The 14,208-nt window shown below is 33.3% G+C and overlaps 2 protein-coding genes across 3 annotated transcripts; one reads left to right on the top strand and one right to left on the bottom strand.

Annotated features, from left to right (window-relative positions):
• Positions 1 to 3,513: 3,513 nt before the first annotated feature.
• Positions 3,514 to 12,065, top strand: MRL1 (Pentatricopeptide repeat (PPR) superfamily protein). Of its 2 annotated transcripts, none has more exons than XM_016331393.3 (19): positions 3,514 to 3,931; positions 4,603 to 5,335; positions 5,466 to 5,703; positions 5,949 to 6,012; positions 6,097 to 6,241; positions 6,345 to 6,460; positions 6,577 to 6,705; positions 6,806 to 6,979; positions 7,114 to 7,278; positions 7,383 to 7,523; positions 7,640 to 7,739; positions 8,206 to 8,314; positions 8,404 to 8,495; positions 8,830 to 8,920; positions 9,042 to 9,273; positions 9,363 to 9,455; positions 9,956 to 10,004; positions 10,828 to 10,921; positions 11,391 to 12,065. In XM_016331393.3, exons 1-19 carry the CDS (start codon positions 3,611 to 3,613, stop codon positions 11,620 to 11,622), a joined length of 3,318 nt encoding a protein of 1,105 aa, XP_016186879.1. In that variant the 5' UTR covers positions 3,514 to 3,610; the 3' UTR covers positions 11,623 to 12,065. The 2 variants fall into 2 exon arrangements, with proteins under 2 accessions (XP_016186879.1, XP_016186880.1); XM_016331394.3 differs by having other exon boundaries at positions 3,533 to 3,931; positions 4,603 to 5,329.
• Positions 12,066 to 12,588: 523 nt separating this feature from the next.
• LOC107628806 (auxin-responsive protein SAUR21) lies at positions 12,589 to 13,072 on the bottom strand. The gene has a single exon (XM_016331411.3). The coding sequence runs from the start codon at positions 12,949 to 12,951 to the stop codon at positions 12,649 to 12,651; it is 303 nt and encodes a 100-aa protein (XP_016186897.1). The 5' UTR covers positions 12,952 to 13,072; the 3' UTR covers positions 12,589 to 12,648.
• Between the last annotated feature and the right edge of the window lie 1,136 nt (positions 13,073 to 14,208).

The following is a 14,208-nucleotide window of genomic DNA, read 5'->3' as shown; positions in this document are numbered from 1 at the left end:
ATGATGAAGAAGGGAATTGGGGGTTACTGGATTAATGGTGATGAAGAAGGGGGTGAGGGGGTGAGGGAGTGGGGTGAGGGGTGGGGGTTACGGTGAAGGAGTGGGGGGAAGGTGTTAGGTTTTGTTTTAATTTTTTAATTATTTTTATTATTTAATAAGGGTAATTTGGTAAAAAAAAAATAAAATTGAAGTAGAAAATGACAATTTTATAAAGTTTTGTAACGTTGAGGATGATTTTAATAAGAAAAAAAGGTTGGGGACGATTTTGATTTTCGCTCCAGACTTTAGGGACGATTTCAGTACTTAACCCTTTAGATAATATAGCCAAGTGTGCTTGATAAGGTAGCTAAGCTTGTTGTTTGATTGATTGAAAATCGAGTATTTTCTTAGATTGATTGAAAGCCGAATTTATTTCGGATTGGTTAAAAGTCAAGTTGTTTTCGGATTGGTTGAAAGTAGAGTTTGTTGTCAGATTGAATGAAAATCGAATTGATTAAAAATCGAGTGTTATTGGATTGATTGAAAGCCGAGTTTGTTCTCGAATTGATTGAAAGCCAAATTTATTTTGGGTTGGTTAAAAGTCCATTGAGTGTTATTGAATTAATTGAAAGCCGAGTTTGTTCTTGAATTGATTAAAAACCGAATTTGTTTTGGATTGGTTAAAAGTCGAGTTTGTTTTCGAATTGATTGAAAGTCGAGTTTGTTCTCGGATTGATTGAATACCCGAGTTTGCTCTCAGATTGGTTAAAAGCTTAGTTTGTTATCGGATTGGTGTTGAAAACTGAATCTTTTCTCAAATTGATTGAAAGCCAAATTTATTTTGGATTAGTTAACAGATGAATTTGTTCTCAAATTGATTGAAAGCCAAGTTTGTTTTTCGAATTAGTTAAAAGTTGAGTTTGTTCTCAGATTGGTTAAAAATTGAGTCTTTTCTCAAATTGATTAAAAGCCGAATTTGTTTCGTATTGGTTAAAAGTCGAGTTTGTTCTCGAATTGGTTGAAAGCCGAGTTTGTTCTCGGATTGCTTGAAACCTGAGACTTTTCTCAGATTGATTGAAAGTCGAATTTGTTCTCGGATTGGTTGAAAGTTGTATTTATTCTCGGATTGGTTGAAAGTCGAGTTTGTTCTCATATTGATTCATTAATCGATTATGACATGTGAAATATTATAATACGTAAAAGTGAAGCAATTCAAATGTATAAAGTACATACTTTATAAAAAGTTATGATAAATTAAAATTTAATAAAAGATATTAAATAAAATCTTAAACAATATTGTTAAAATTAGTTCAAAAATTTGAATGTAAATAAAGTTTTATGAACCTGAGGAAGTAGGAATTGTTTTACTTGTCCCCGCAGACGGCGCTAATTGTTCTTGTGTGGATGAACTTCTGTGGTATAGCTCGTCTCTTGTGCTGTTGTAATACGCATTTTCTTTAATGGAGTGAAAATAACTCAGACGTTAAAAAACACAGTGAATGGATACCTGCAAAAGACACTCTGATGTTTAAGTCAGTAAGTATTGAAGAGGTATAAGAATTCTACAATTATAGAATGGTAAACATAAAATAGAATTTATCATATGGTATCTTTATAGGCGTAGAGTTGATGTTATGATCTTTGGTCATTAAGTCAAAATAATGGTTATTAAAACTCATAATGCACAATAAAAATCGAGTTATAAGGTGACAGATCAGTACTAAATAATTCACTTAATTATACAAAATATTAAAAATTTTTTTATTATGATCTATTTTATTAATAGATGAATCTATGTGAAATATGATTAAATTTTAATGACGAGAAATTACTTCTCTCTTTAAAAATTAATTTATCACCCTATTTTTGAGCAATCGAAAATAATTTTGTAAGTTTTATAAATCGATAAATAGACCAATCAATTTTTTATTATTTAATAAAAAATAAGATAATACTCAATTGTTTCTTAAAAGTGAGTATGTATTTAGCCCTATATAAGGTGGTTCAAATTATTTTTATAATGTGAATTCATTTAGTTTCTTCGGAAATTTTTACACTTATTATATATATCGTTTTATCTTATTCGAATTCGCTAAACTAGCTTATATGTGTATTTATATTCATCAAAATGAACCCAGAAACCATAAAAAATTGATCAAAATGAACATTAATTATAGGAAATTATTTTGAAGGTTTCATCTAAATTGTTATTCAACTAAAGCGAATTACTAAATTCACCCATTCTACAAAAGAATAATGGGCCTAACTTTGAAGAGAAGTATTTATTAAACACAAATACTTTTACATTAACTAATATTGGTTTGATATTGATTAAGTTGTAGGCAATTTTAGAAAGAAAAAAAATTGAACAAAAAGAACACTATAAACTGATTTTTAAAAAGCAAAAAAAGCCTAAAAAAATGCCAAACTTTAAATGAGTTTAAAGGAATGATGTGTTGACAATGTTACCCATGAAAAACAAAAAAATAAAAAAATTACTCAATATACTCAAAAATTAATTTGAAGAATAAATTTATCCAAAAAAGGTATTTTTATCTACAATATAAATAAAAAATTTGTCATACAAGTAAAAGTGTAAAACCATTTCGAATATTGAAAAACAGAATATATAATTTCGTGTGATATTTCTTGAACAATTTAAAAATTCATCTTTTTAAGCATATTTTTGTTTGTTTTAACACAAGTGAGTGAAGTTACAAAATAAGAAGCTATTTTACCGTGTTTTACTTAAATTAAATATTTCTAAAATAAAAAAAATTAAAATCTAATTATCCTAAAATTAAACTAGTAAAAATTATAAATTCATCGAGTAAATTATTAAAATGATATTCAAAAGTTTACTTCGCTAAAAAAAAAAATCTAAAAATTGCTAATGACAAATAAATTCGCAAAAAACTTAAAAATGCAATAAAAAAATTAAATATTAAAATATATATTCTAAAAAGAAAATTTAAAGATAAAATTTTAATGTAAATTTTTATAATTATTATTAGAAAAATAAATTTTTTTATTTTTAAAATTTAATAATTTTATGTCAAATAATTTTTTTATTTTTTATTATGAATGATTATATTTTTTTTTAAAAGTAAAAATTTAAAATTTAAAATTTGTTTTGAATTTTTATATTTTTAAAAATATTTATTCAAATATTATTATAAAAATTCAGATCAAATAATAAATCATTTACTAAACGTAAGTTTTTTTATTATTTATTAATTATTTTTTATCGTATTTTTAATTTATTTAAAAATTATTTTATTGATGACATCTTTTTAAAAAAAAAATTATCCATGTCTGAATATTTCGAGAGTAAGGAAATGATAATTAACTCCAAATTTATCCTTGATTTTCCTTAACCTCTTCGTGTTTTTAGTTACTTTTTACTTTTTAGCTTCACTCTGATATGGAGGGAATTAAGTAACAGTAGCAAGTAGCAGTGGGTCCCAGCCAGCAACGGAAAAACAAAAATGCGCCACGTAAGCAAAGGATTCGGATTAGCATTGAGCTAGCAAGACGTATATTTCATCCTCTGGTTCAGGTGCAAGAGCTACTCCCTCCTCCTCTCCTTCCTGCTAACGCTTCATCTCATGCTCCTTCTCTCTCTTCATCCATGGAACTCAACCTCTGCGTGAACTACCATAACCGTCACGCTTTCAGATTCACTTCTCCTTCCGCCTTCTCTCTCTCCACTCTCCGTTCCGTCCGCACTCACTTCCTCGGTTCCGCCCACACTCTCCGTCCTCCACTACCGCCTCTTCAATCTCGCAAGAAATGCAACAGGTTGGGGCTTCTCCGCCTCCACTCACCGCGCTTCGTCTTCAAGGCTTCTTTGCAATCTCACTCTCTCATCGTCGTTGTCGTCCTCGTCACCTTATCCGCCGTTTCTATCCTCCGATTCACTCTCAATAACCGAAAGAAGTCTCGCAATCAGGTACTCTCAAGCTTCATCCACTCATTCCTCCATAATTGAGCTCGATTCCAAACTGTACAGTTACAGACTTGCAGCATTTCTTTTGTTTTGTGTTTTTCCTGCTGCGTTCTTGTTCTGATTTTTGGTCTAGTGTTCTCCTGATCGGACAATTGAATTTCAGCTTGTTTAGTTGTAACTTGAAGTTGGTTTTTAGTTCTTAGATTGTGATGTTCTGTGTTTAACCTTCATTTTTTTTCAATACTTAAATGTTCATTCCGTGTTTATCTAACAGTAAACGGTGTTTGGATTGAGACTATGTTAACAATTCGGATATTCCGGTGTGTGGTGTGCGTGTCAATATAAAGATGTAACGTTAGTTGATAAATGAGAAACCTGAGTTGTTAGAGTAGTAGACTAGTAGTGTTGACTACAAACGAATTGACTTCCTACTAGCTGTTAATAACAGTTATAACTAACTAACTATCTAACTGTCATTTGTTAACCTATCATGATGTAATGTTTGTTACAAAATTTTTCGTGTCATTAAATTTTTGTGATAATTAGTTGGTTCAGATGGAACTGTACCAAATAGTCGGAGGAAAGTTAGAATGTATGAAATTATTGAGTTATTTGTTTGTTGAATCTGTTCTGTTTATATAATTGTCGCCTTTCTAACACTTTCACTCATGTAGACACGTGGACATGCAAAATTTGCATTATCGCGACAAGGAAGTAATGTGGGGAACCAGGTCATTGAAAGCCAGATTCTCGGTTTTCCAGAATTTCAAAGGGATAACCCGTTGAGTGAAATTGGAAATTTAACAGATCACAATGCAGAAGATAACCATATTCTCGAGGACAAAGAGTCTCAGCTTCCGTTATTGAAATCTTCATTGGTTCACGAAGCATCCTTCATGACCAACATATCAGAGTCATCTACTCCTGTTCTTGACTCCAGTTTCAATAATAGTAGTTCGAGGGTTTTAGAAGAGTCTATTTTGCCAGATGCTTTCCAATCAACTGTGTTGCAACCTCTAGCTTTTGCTGAAGAAATGGCTTTACAAGTAGAAGAAAATCAAGATCAAGTTGACTCTGATCCTGAGTCACCTTTGACTATAGTTAAATCTGAGCATACCACTTCTTCTGTTGGTATAAACAATGAACTCACAACAATCGATGAACAAACTAAAGAAAACATTGATGCCATCAGCTTTGATGTCCTTTTCGGTGAATCAGCGAGGCAAGAGCTGTACATGTTTTATGAGGATAACAAGTCTACAGTTGGGTCCATGTCACCACTTAGTAGTCTAAAGTCGTTATCTCTTCATGCTTCAACTAATAATGTTAAAGGATTGCCCTCAACAATGAGAAATACCACACTAAAAGGATCAGATATCTCAACAGAAATTTCTCCACAAGGTGCAGGTAATTTTATAAAGAAATGCACTGTAATGTAATTTCATATATGATATGATTGTTCAATATTTACAAGTATCATGATGAGGAATTCAAAGTTCCAAGGAAATTTGTAAGTAAGCCGTGTTTATTTATTCAGAATATATTGAAGGAGTGGTACCAATTTCCAGTCACACAGAAGGCTACACTCCACAAAATGGAAGTAAACACTCGAGGAAAGGTGGCAGAGCTCTGCCTGCCAAAGTTTTTCCCAACAATGGCCACTCAATCAACATGCAATTTGATCAGAAAAGTGATCAAACAAGGGTGGAGGATGATCAGAAGAATGACCATTCAGATTATCTGAGCAGATATAATAAGCTGTTAAAAGCTGCGAGGTAATATTCTGTTCTATCCACCTCCAACAAACAATAGAGAACATAAAGTTGTCTCTGAGAACACAGTACTTGTTGTGAGTCCTATACAAGTGACAGATTCTCTAAATATAGCAATGTGGTCAAACTCCTCGTCCCCTCATTTCTGTTGAGTGTTAACCATATCATGACCAAGATTGTTGCAGACTTAATTTTGCTATTACTTTTAAGCTTGATGAGCTTACCCCGAAGTGCATTGATTTTGTTAGGTTACATGAAAGTTTAGAATTGCTTAAAGATATGGAAACAAAGGGTTTATTAGATATGACCAAGGTACATGCATCATTCTGGCTGTTATTTGATATTCCGCTCTTCAATTTTGGGGTTTCTCTAACATGGTGTATTTATTGACTATAGATTTATCATGCAAAGTTTTTTAACATCTGCAAGAGGAAAAGGGCAGTTAAAGAAGCTTTTGATTACATTAGGCTAATTCCAAATCCAACTTTGAGTACATTTAACATGCTTATGTCAGTGTGTACAAGCTCCCAAGATTCAGAAAGTAAGTTGATTTTTAATCATCACTCCACTCAATACCTGATTACTCCCCTCTATATTTTTCTTTGTAACCTTTTCAGGTCATGACATTTGTGTTATTTATTCAGGGGCTTTCGAAGTGTTGAAGCTACTGAAAGAGGCTCGACTAGAACCTGATTGCAAACTTTATACCACTCTGATTTCCACTTGTGCTAAGAGTGGAAAAGTTGATACAATGTTTGAAGTATAACATCCTCCTTCTTTCATTTCAATCAATTTAGCATAGCATCATGTCATTTTATGTAAAATGTCTTTCTCTGAATCCCATATCTGGTAACATTGTTACTCTGTGTCCTTAAGATGTTTCACAAGATGGTTAATTCTGGAGTGGAACCCAATGTTCATACCTATGGGGCACTCATTGATGGTTGTGCTAGAGCTGGGCAAATAGCAAAAGCATTTGGTGCTTATGGAATATTGAGGTCCAAGGTACAAAAGTTGCAACTTCTATCTCTCGACAACTGATACTACTTGAGTTGCTCCCGAAATGCTTATTTGTGCATGCTGATGTGATGTTTGTATGCAGTAGAATGTGAAGCCAGATCGTGTTGTATTCAATGCACTTATAGCTGCATGTGCTCAGTCAGGAGCGGTGGATCGTGCTTTTGATGTTTTAGCAGAAATGGCAGCTGAAATACAACCCATTGACCCAGATCACATAACTATTGGTGCATTGATGAAGGCTTGTGCAAATGCTGGTCAGGTATAGCTCTTTCTTCTCGGATTTTCGCTTTAGAATACAACATAATCTTCATCTGTTTCTTATATGTTTTCTGTCTCTTTTAGTTGTTTTTACTTAAAATATGTTTATTATTTACAATTATGTGCTTTCTACAGGTTGAACGGGCACTAGAAGTGTATAAGATGTTACAAAAATATAATTTAAAGGGAACTCCAGAAGTTTACACGATTGCCATTAATTCTTGCAGCCAAACTGGAGATTGGGAATTTGCATGTAGTGTTTACAATGACATGACCCAGAAAGGGGTTCTCCCTGATGAGGTACCTATTTTTTTTAAAAAACTTTTTACCTCTTTAGTTTTGTTTTCCGGCTGTAGTTTTTTTCATTTATTAAGAGCTACAAAAGTTACTGACTCAATATGCAGATGTTTCTGAGTGCACTGATAGATGTTGCTGGACATGCGAAAAAGCTGGATGCTGCCTTTGATGTCCTCAAAGAAGCTCGTAAAGGAGGAATACATATTGGAATGATGTCATATAGCTCGCTAATGGGTGCCTGTAGCAATGTATGTCTGATTGTGTCTGGTTGAGTAGATTTTGTGCCAGACTTAGTGTAGTAATAGCCCCTTGATGAGCTTGAGTACTTATTATTGTGTTATTAACTACCGGCAAATACTTACAGGCAAGAAATTGGGAAAAGGCATTGGAGCTATATGAATATCTCAAGGCACATAAATTGGTGCGAACAGTTTCAACAGTTAATGCTTTGCTCACTGCGCTTTGTAAGTTTAAGCTTCTTTGATCCAGCATTGATTAAGGATATTTGAAGAGTAGTTCCTATGAAAACTAACTGAAAATATGATTTGCAAAATGGTAACTTTAAATAATTGGCACACTAACTAAACATTTAATTGAGAAATATTAAGACAAGATGGTTAGAACATTGACCAAATCCACTATTAACAAAATTATAACTGAATCTTGCAACTTGCTAACATAAACTATAAGCCAATGCAGTGTTATTATGTCAACAGATGAGTTTTGAAAAATTAAGATGGACAAATTTGAATTAAGGGAAGTACTAAAAATAATTTAACATTTATTAAGGGGTTTCTGAAAACATATACTGTTAAAGTTAGCGCTGACAAGCCTCAGTTGTTTTTGCTTTCCTCTTATTTCTGCAGTTGCATTATTTTGCTGTTTAATTCAAACAAATGGATTTTAAAACGTTGTAAGAATTCTGGACAGGTGATGGAAATCAATTTCAGAGGGCTTTGGAAGTTTTATCTGAAATGAAAGGATTGGGATTGTGCCCAAACAGTATCACATTCTCAGTACTGTTAACAGCAAGCGAGAAGTAAGTGATCTAAAACGACTTTTGGGCCCAATAAATGATTAGTTTAGGCCCTTTCTTGATCGGTTTTCTATGTTGCTCACCTCTTCTAGAAACGATGATATGGAAGCAGCTCAAATGCTTCTTTCTCAAGCCAAAATGGAGGGTGTTGCCCTTAATGTCAACATGTGTCGATGCATAATTGGTGAGTCATTGCGAGTTGGTAGTTTTTAATTCTGATCATGTATTTCTTCCACTTAAAAATTTCACACTTCTTCAAAAACAACATCTGGAATCTGGCTTTGTTACTCAACGCTTTCTTTCTCTTCTTTGGGAGGAGGGATTAGGAGGAAGTATTCTTGTGAGTACCAACTTATGATTGGCATATCTTTTTACTCATGAGTTTCTGTCTTGATTTTCTGCGCATTTAAAGCAAAAATATCATGGACTCTGCTTATTTATTGGCCCAAAATGTTCATATATTTTAGCCTTGAGAGTTCAATGATTAGAATTCCTGATGGTACTTGTGTCTTTGAAAGGAATGTGCCTGCAAAGATATGAGAGGGATTGCTTTGTTGGTGAACCTGTTTTATCTTTCAACTCAGGACGGGCCCAAGTCAATAATAAATGGTATTTGTTCTTTAATATTTCTAGTATTCTTAGAACATGATTCTTTGTAATCATGAATAAGGGGACAATTCTTTCCTTGATGATTTTGTGTGTGAAAGTTTTTACTGTTTTTTGCTCTTAGGACATCACTGGCTTTAGCAGTGTATCGTGAAACACTTGGAGCTGGTGAAAAACCTACAAGTGAAATACTGTCACGACTTCTGGGATGCTTACAACTCCCTTATGATGCATCTGTCAAGAATAGACTAGTTGACAACCTGGGAGTAAGCACTGAATCTTCAAGAAACTCAAACCTTCGCGCATTAGTAGATGGTTTTGGGGAATATGATGTTCGTGCTTTTTCAATACTAGAGGTGAGAATGGAGCCAAAACCAAGTTTATTTGGATCTTAGGTCTTATTGAGGAATCTGGATCATCAAATGATGCTGTAATAATTGTGTAGGAAGCTGCTTCATATGGAGTTGTTTCATCAGTATCATTCAAAGTGAGTCCTATTGTTGTTGATGCTAAGGACATGCATACGTCTACTGCTGAGGTGTGTTTGTCTAAGTCTCCCCTCCACTCTCATGACTTCTGTTACATGAAAGGTTCACACTTTGCTGTAAAGTCTAGTGTGTCTAAAATGTCCAAGACTGTCAAACCTACATATAATTATTATGAATTATGAGGAAAGAAGATGCACAAATGGAAAATACATTTACACACGTCAAACTACTTCTTAACCACTTCATTTTTGAGAGATTTTTATTCTACCATTTTTTGTGAGGAAAGAAGATGCACATGCTATTTTGATGCACTTGTGCTTCCTAGTATGATGCCAACGTGCAAAATTGCTTCATAGTTGGATTATGGAGGCAGTAGCCTCTTGTTTCTCTCTTTGTCAACTGTTGCCACTTTCATATATCATGTATAAGTTCACACCATATTCACAAACACAAAGACATTCACAAATTTGTTCATGCAAACACGTATTGAGGACAGATATTTATGCTAGTGCAAATATTAAATTGATAAAATCCATCAAAATGTTTCCAGGTTTATCTCTTAACTGTTCTGAAAGGTCTCAAGCATCGACTGGCAGCAGGTAACATGATTTATTTTAACATTAGTGCTGCGTTTGAAATGTATTGTCATGCAAGATTTAGTTTAACATTATCTATTTTAATTTATGATTTTTGCACCACATATATTGTTGAAAATTTTATATTTTTGAAGATTGAAGAATTTCAATGATACATTCATTTTTTTTTACTTGATTATGACATTTATATGAAGAAAGGTCAAATGAGTGAAGTTGAGTTGCAGGTTGCAGTCTCTCTTTTTATTTAATTTTTTCCATAAAGAGAATAATAATTCCTTTCGATTAATCATATACTGAAAGTAACAGCTAATAAGGATGTTTACCAAGTATATTTGTCTTTCTGCTTTTTCTTTCCTTTTCTCCAGTGATTATGCCAACAATATTGGACTTTTAACTGGTAAACCTTCAATAAATTTTTTAACAAAACCTAGTAATGTCCTAATTGGTGGAACTGGCTATATTTCCAAATGGAACTCATTTCCTGATTACTTTAATTGTTAGTACCAATTACTCCTTTTAAGGTCTTGAATGCCGTTTCTTTTTTGGAAAATTATTTCCAGAGAAAAGGGGTACATGTAATCATTTGTTCTCTCCTCCTAGATGATAATTTTACATGTTGCAGTTTTCCTTTACATAATACCTTGACATTTTCTGTTTTCCCTTTACCAATCTTTAAATAAACTTAATTGTATACTTTTCCAATATTTATTTGCGAGTTTTCTAGTACAATAGAAGGGTAGGGTGTAGTAGCTGATTATATCGTCGACATTATAGCCCAACTGACTAACTGCTTTGCTCTTTGTCCTTGTGAAAATCGTCGTTGCAGGTGCAAGATTATCCAATATAATAATTTTACTGCCGGTAGAGAAAACAAAAGTTTCAACTCAAAAGGGGGAAAAGATGATCAACTTGGCTAACAGGTTAGAATAGCCAAATAAAAACTGGTACCATTGTCAAACATTCTTTCAACCATATTGTTGCCTCAAGTATTTGCAGCATTACATTTCATTCAAAAATACATTTTGTGCTTGTAGAAAAATTTTCTCAGCTGCAATAGTAGAATACCCACACTTTAAATGCACGAAGTGTGTATCTTGGATGGTAAATCAAATATGTAAATCTATGACACTATTATATATAATCATTTTAGTAATTTACTTTTGTTTTTCGAAATGTACACATCTTAGTTCAAATGTGTATGTATACAAAGAATATCTTGTGAAAGATTCAGTGGCCAAGACATTAGTAAGTTTCTTAAGTTTCATTCTGATGCAACCCCCCCCCCCCCTCTTTTTCTCTTTTTACTCCAATATTTATCTTCTATTCTGTCGCTTGGATGATATTGCTCAATACATATTACTGACAGAAATGCACTGTCTTTGGCTTCAGAGTTGGCCAGGCAGTTGCAGCTTTATTCAGGAGACTTAAGATTCCTTACCAGGGTCACGAATCGAGTGGGAAGCTTAGAATTAATGGTCTAGCTCTGAAGAAATGGTTTCAGCCGAAACTTGCATCATTCAGTGGGAAACCAGGTGACTGGAGCTCATCCCCATCAAGACTGGGCAAACGCATTAGCCATCAGCAGCGAAGGATTCGAACCGGCAATTTATCTTTGGACTAAGTGTATATTTGTGATTCCCAGCAGAAATCAAGCATCTGCATTTTGCCTAATATTAGCTTTCCATCTTAATGTATTTTCTCAATAGAAAGTTGAAAGCACTCCTTCATCCAAATGGAATAAATAGAAGAGTGATTTAGACCTAAGAAAGCATATGCTTTCTTGAGTGCTGGCCTGAGAAATGACATCTCAGCAAATTCATTTTGATGAAGCCACCATCAAAATCAAAGATGGCACTGGTCCAATTCTTTTGTCCTTTACCTGCAGCTATGTCATGGCCTCTGCCACGCGGATTATCTAAATTAATGTACGATGATAGAGATGCAGAAATATCTGATCTATATGATTCTGGTACTTGTATTTATTTTGTTTTACCAGAACTTTATATATGTAACAAAAGCATATACAACATGAAAAAACAATACCACTATGATTTTTTGGTAGTAGTTCTTCCTTTTGTGTTCTATCATTCAAATTGAAAATTATTAGGACAATTGGCCCTTTAGATGCCTCACTGTTATTATTACCGTTTTGAACTTTTGAACCCCCTCCCTCTTGTCTTTGACTTATTTGAAAAAATAAAGAGGGAAAAAACAAAATGGTAGAGCAGTAACTAATAATTGATTAATTGTTCAACCATCTAAAAACATCCTTAAACTCTTGCACCGAGGGGACAGGTTATGAATGAATCCGTTCATTTTAGGGAGGATGAATTTGTATTGAAAAAAATAGCAAAATGATAAAATTAAAAAAATATATCTTAAATATACCGCCGGCAATTGTGGTTTTTAAGCTATAAATTGTACGAATCAAATGTTTCAAAGGCTGATACAGAGGGGCAAGTAGAGGACGTAATTGACGATTTTGCATCTCCAAACAGGAGACAGATTTAACAAAATTTTATACAACAAATTAAAATACATTATTTGTCTAAAAGACAGAAGTTAGAGAAAGAAAAAGAGATCTATATATCTTGTAAGGTTCTAAAAAAATGAAGTCAGTAGGAGATGTTATCAATATATGTTTGATTCACAAAGCACCCAGTTGAGAGGTAAGGTTGATAAATGCATCTTCTTTGCATGGAATTGTGAGTCCTCCCATTGGATGGTTGAATCCAAACTCTTCCTCTGCTCTGTGAAGCAAGTCAACAAACAAAGGATGACTCAAGTATGATATCGGAACCACAAACCGCTTCTTCTGCAACTCTCCAACATACACTGCTATGTGTCCCTTTGGAACAACACTTGTCTGGTTTCCACCTTGTAGATGCTGTGATGTTGACTTGAATACCTGCTTTGCTTGGTGCACCATAAACGGCATACGAATACCCATGATTCTATATGATGATGATTCACTTCACCCTGTACTTCAAACTTGAGAATAGATAAATGTAAGAGATTTTGTTTATGTGATTGTAGTTTATAGATGTGATGAGATGGGAAGGGAAGTTGAGCGGTGTTATATTTATAGGATAAGTATATGAGATATCCAGAACATAAGGGTTGAGCACATTGGTGTTGTGACCGTGTAAGTTCAATAATGATGCCAATTAAGGTACATAGGGTGGGTCCCACTTCACTCATCAAGAGTATTCACAATCACATGGGGCTTTGTTACAACTTGAAAACCGTCCTAGTTTATCCTCTTCCAGCTCTGTTACACTCCAACAATAATTGTAGTAATTATATATTGTGCACAACACACGACATGCATGAGGCTATCAAAACGCATTGTTATTGTCCCACAACAAAGCCATGTGGTAATTTGATTGGTGTTAGATAATGTGAAATATTTTTTGGTGTCAAAACAAGCAAGAAAAAAAAAAAAAAAAAGAAGTAAAACACCTATCCTAGATTAGAATGGATGAATTATCGGAGGTTATTACCAGGCGCAAACTAAATAACATGCATAGAGTTGATCCTAACTCCATATCTCGTTCACTAATCTGCGATTTTATTGATTTTTTAGACTATTTACTTAAATTATGCAAACTAAAATCTTGACAAAAGCTCCTAAATTTTATTAAGAATATCAATAATTTTAGAATTATATTCACTAATAGAATCATAAAAAAAATGTAAAATATTTGAATAATCTGCTTCACACACAATGTTCTTAAACCACAATTCTAAGATTTTATGTTTTGGATTCGTTCTAACTTCAATAAAAATGAGTTTCTCTTTGCAGCAGTCTTTTGGTGAATTTGGAGGGATAAGAACAATGACATCTTCCATCAAGATGATCTATAGAGTAAGGAAAAAATTGTTTACTTAGTTAAACATGGTGCTCGATATTTCTCTAATGTTGTTACCACCCAAAAACATATTACTCCTTCCTCTTTGCAATATAACTGGAACCACCTTCTATAAATGTCTGTAAAGTAAACTGCGATACAAGCGTTTTTGAAAATGAGCAATTAGCTGGATTTGGATATATTATTAGAGATATCATGGAAATTTGAATAAAAAGTTGTTCTGTCAGTATAGCTCTTTTTAGTAGTGTTCTTTGGTGTGAGTTTTATGCTATTTGGAGAGGGCTTGTTATGACTTGGGATTACGAGTGCAAAAAGGTATGTGAAACTGATAATCT

This window comes from Arachis ipaensis, chromosome B3 (assembly GCF_059453495.1).
Source record: "Arachis ipaensis isolate K30076 ecotype BB chromosome B3, ASM5945349v1, whole genome shotgun sequence".
NCBI classification, from domain to species: domain Eukaryota; kingdom Viridiplantae; phylum Streptophyta; class Magnoliopsida; order Fabales; family Fabaceae; genus Arachis; species Arachis ipaensis.
The sequence above is the reverse complement of the archived record's forward strand: the minus strand, read 5'-3'. Positions and strand labels throughout refer to the sequence as shown.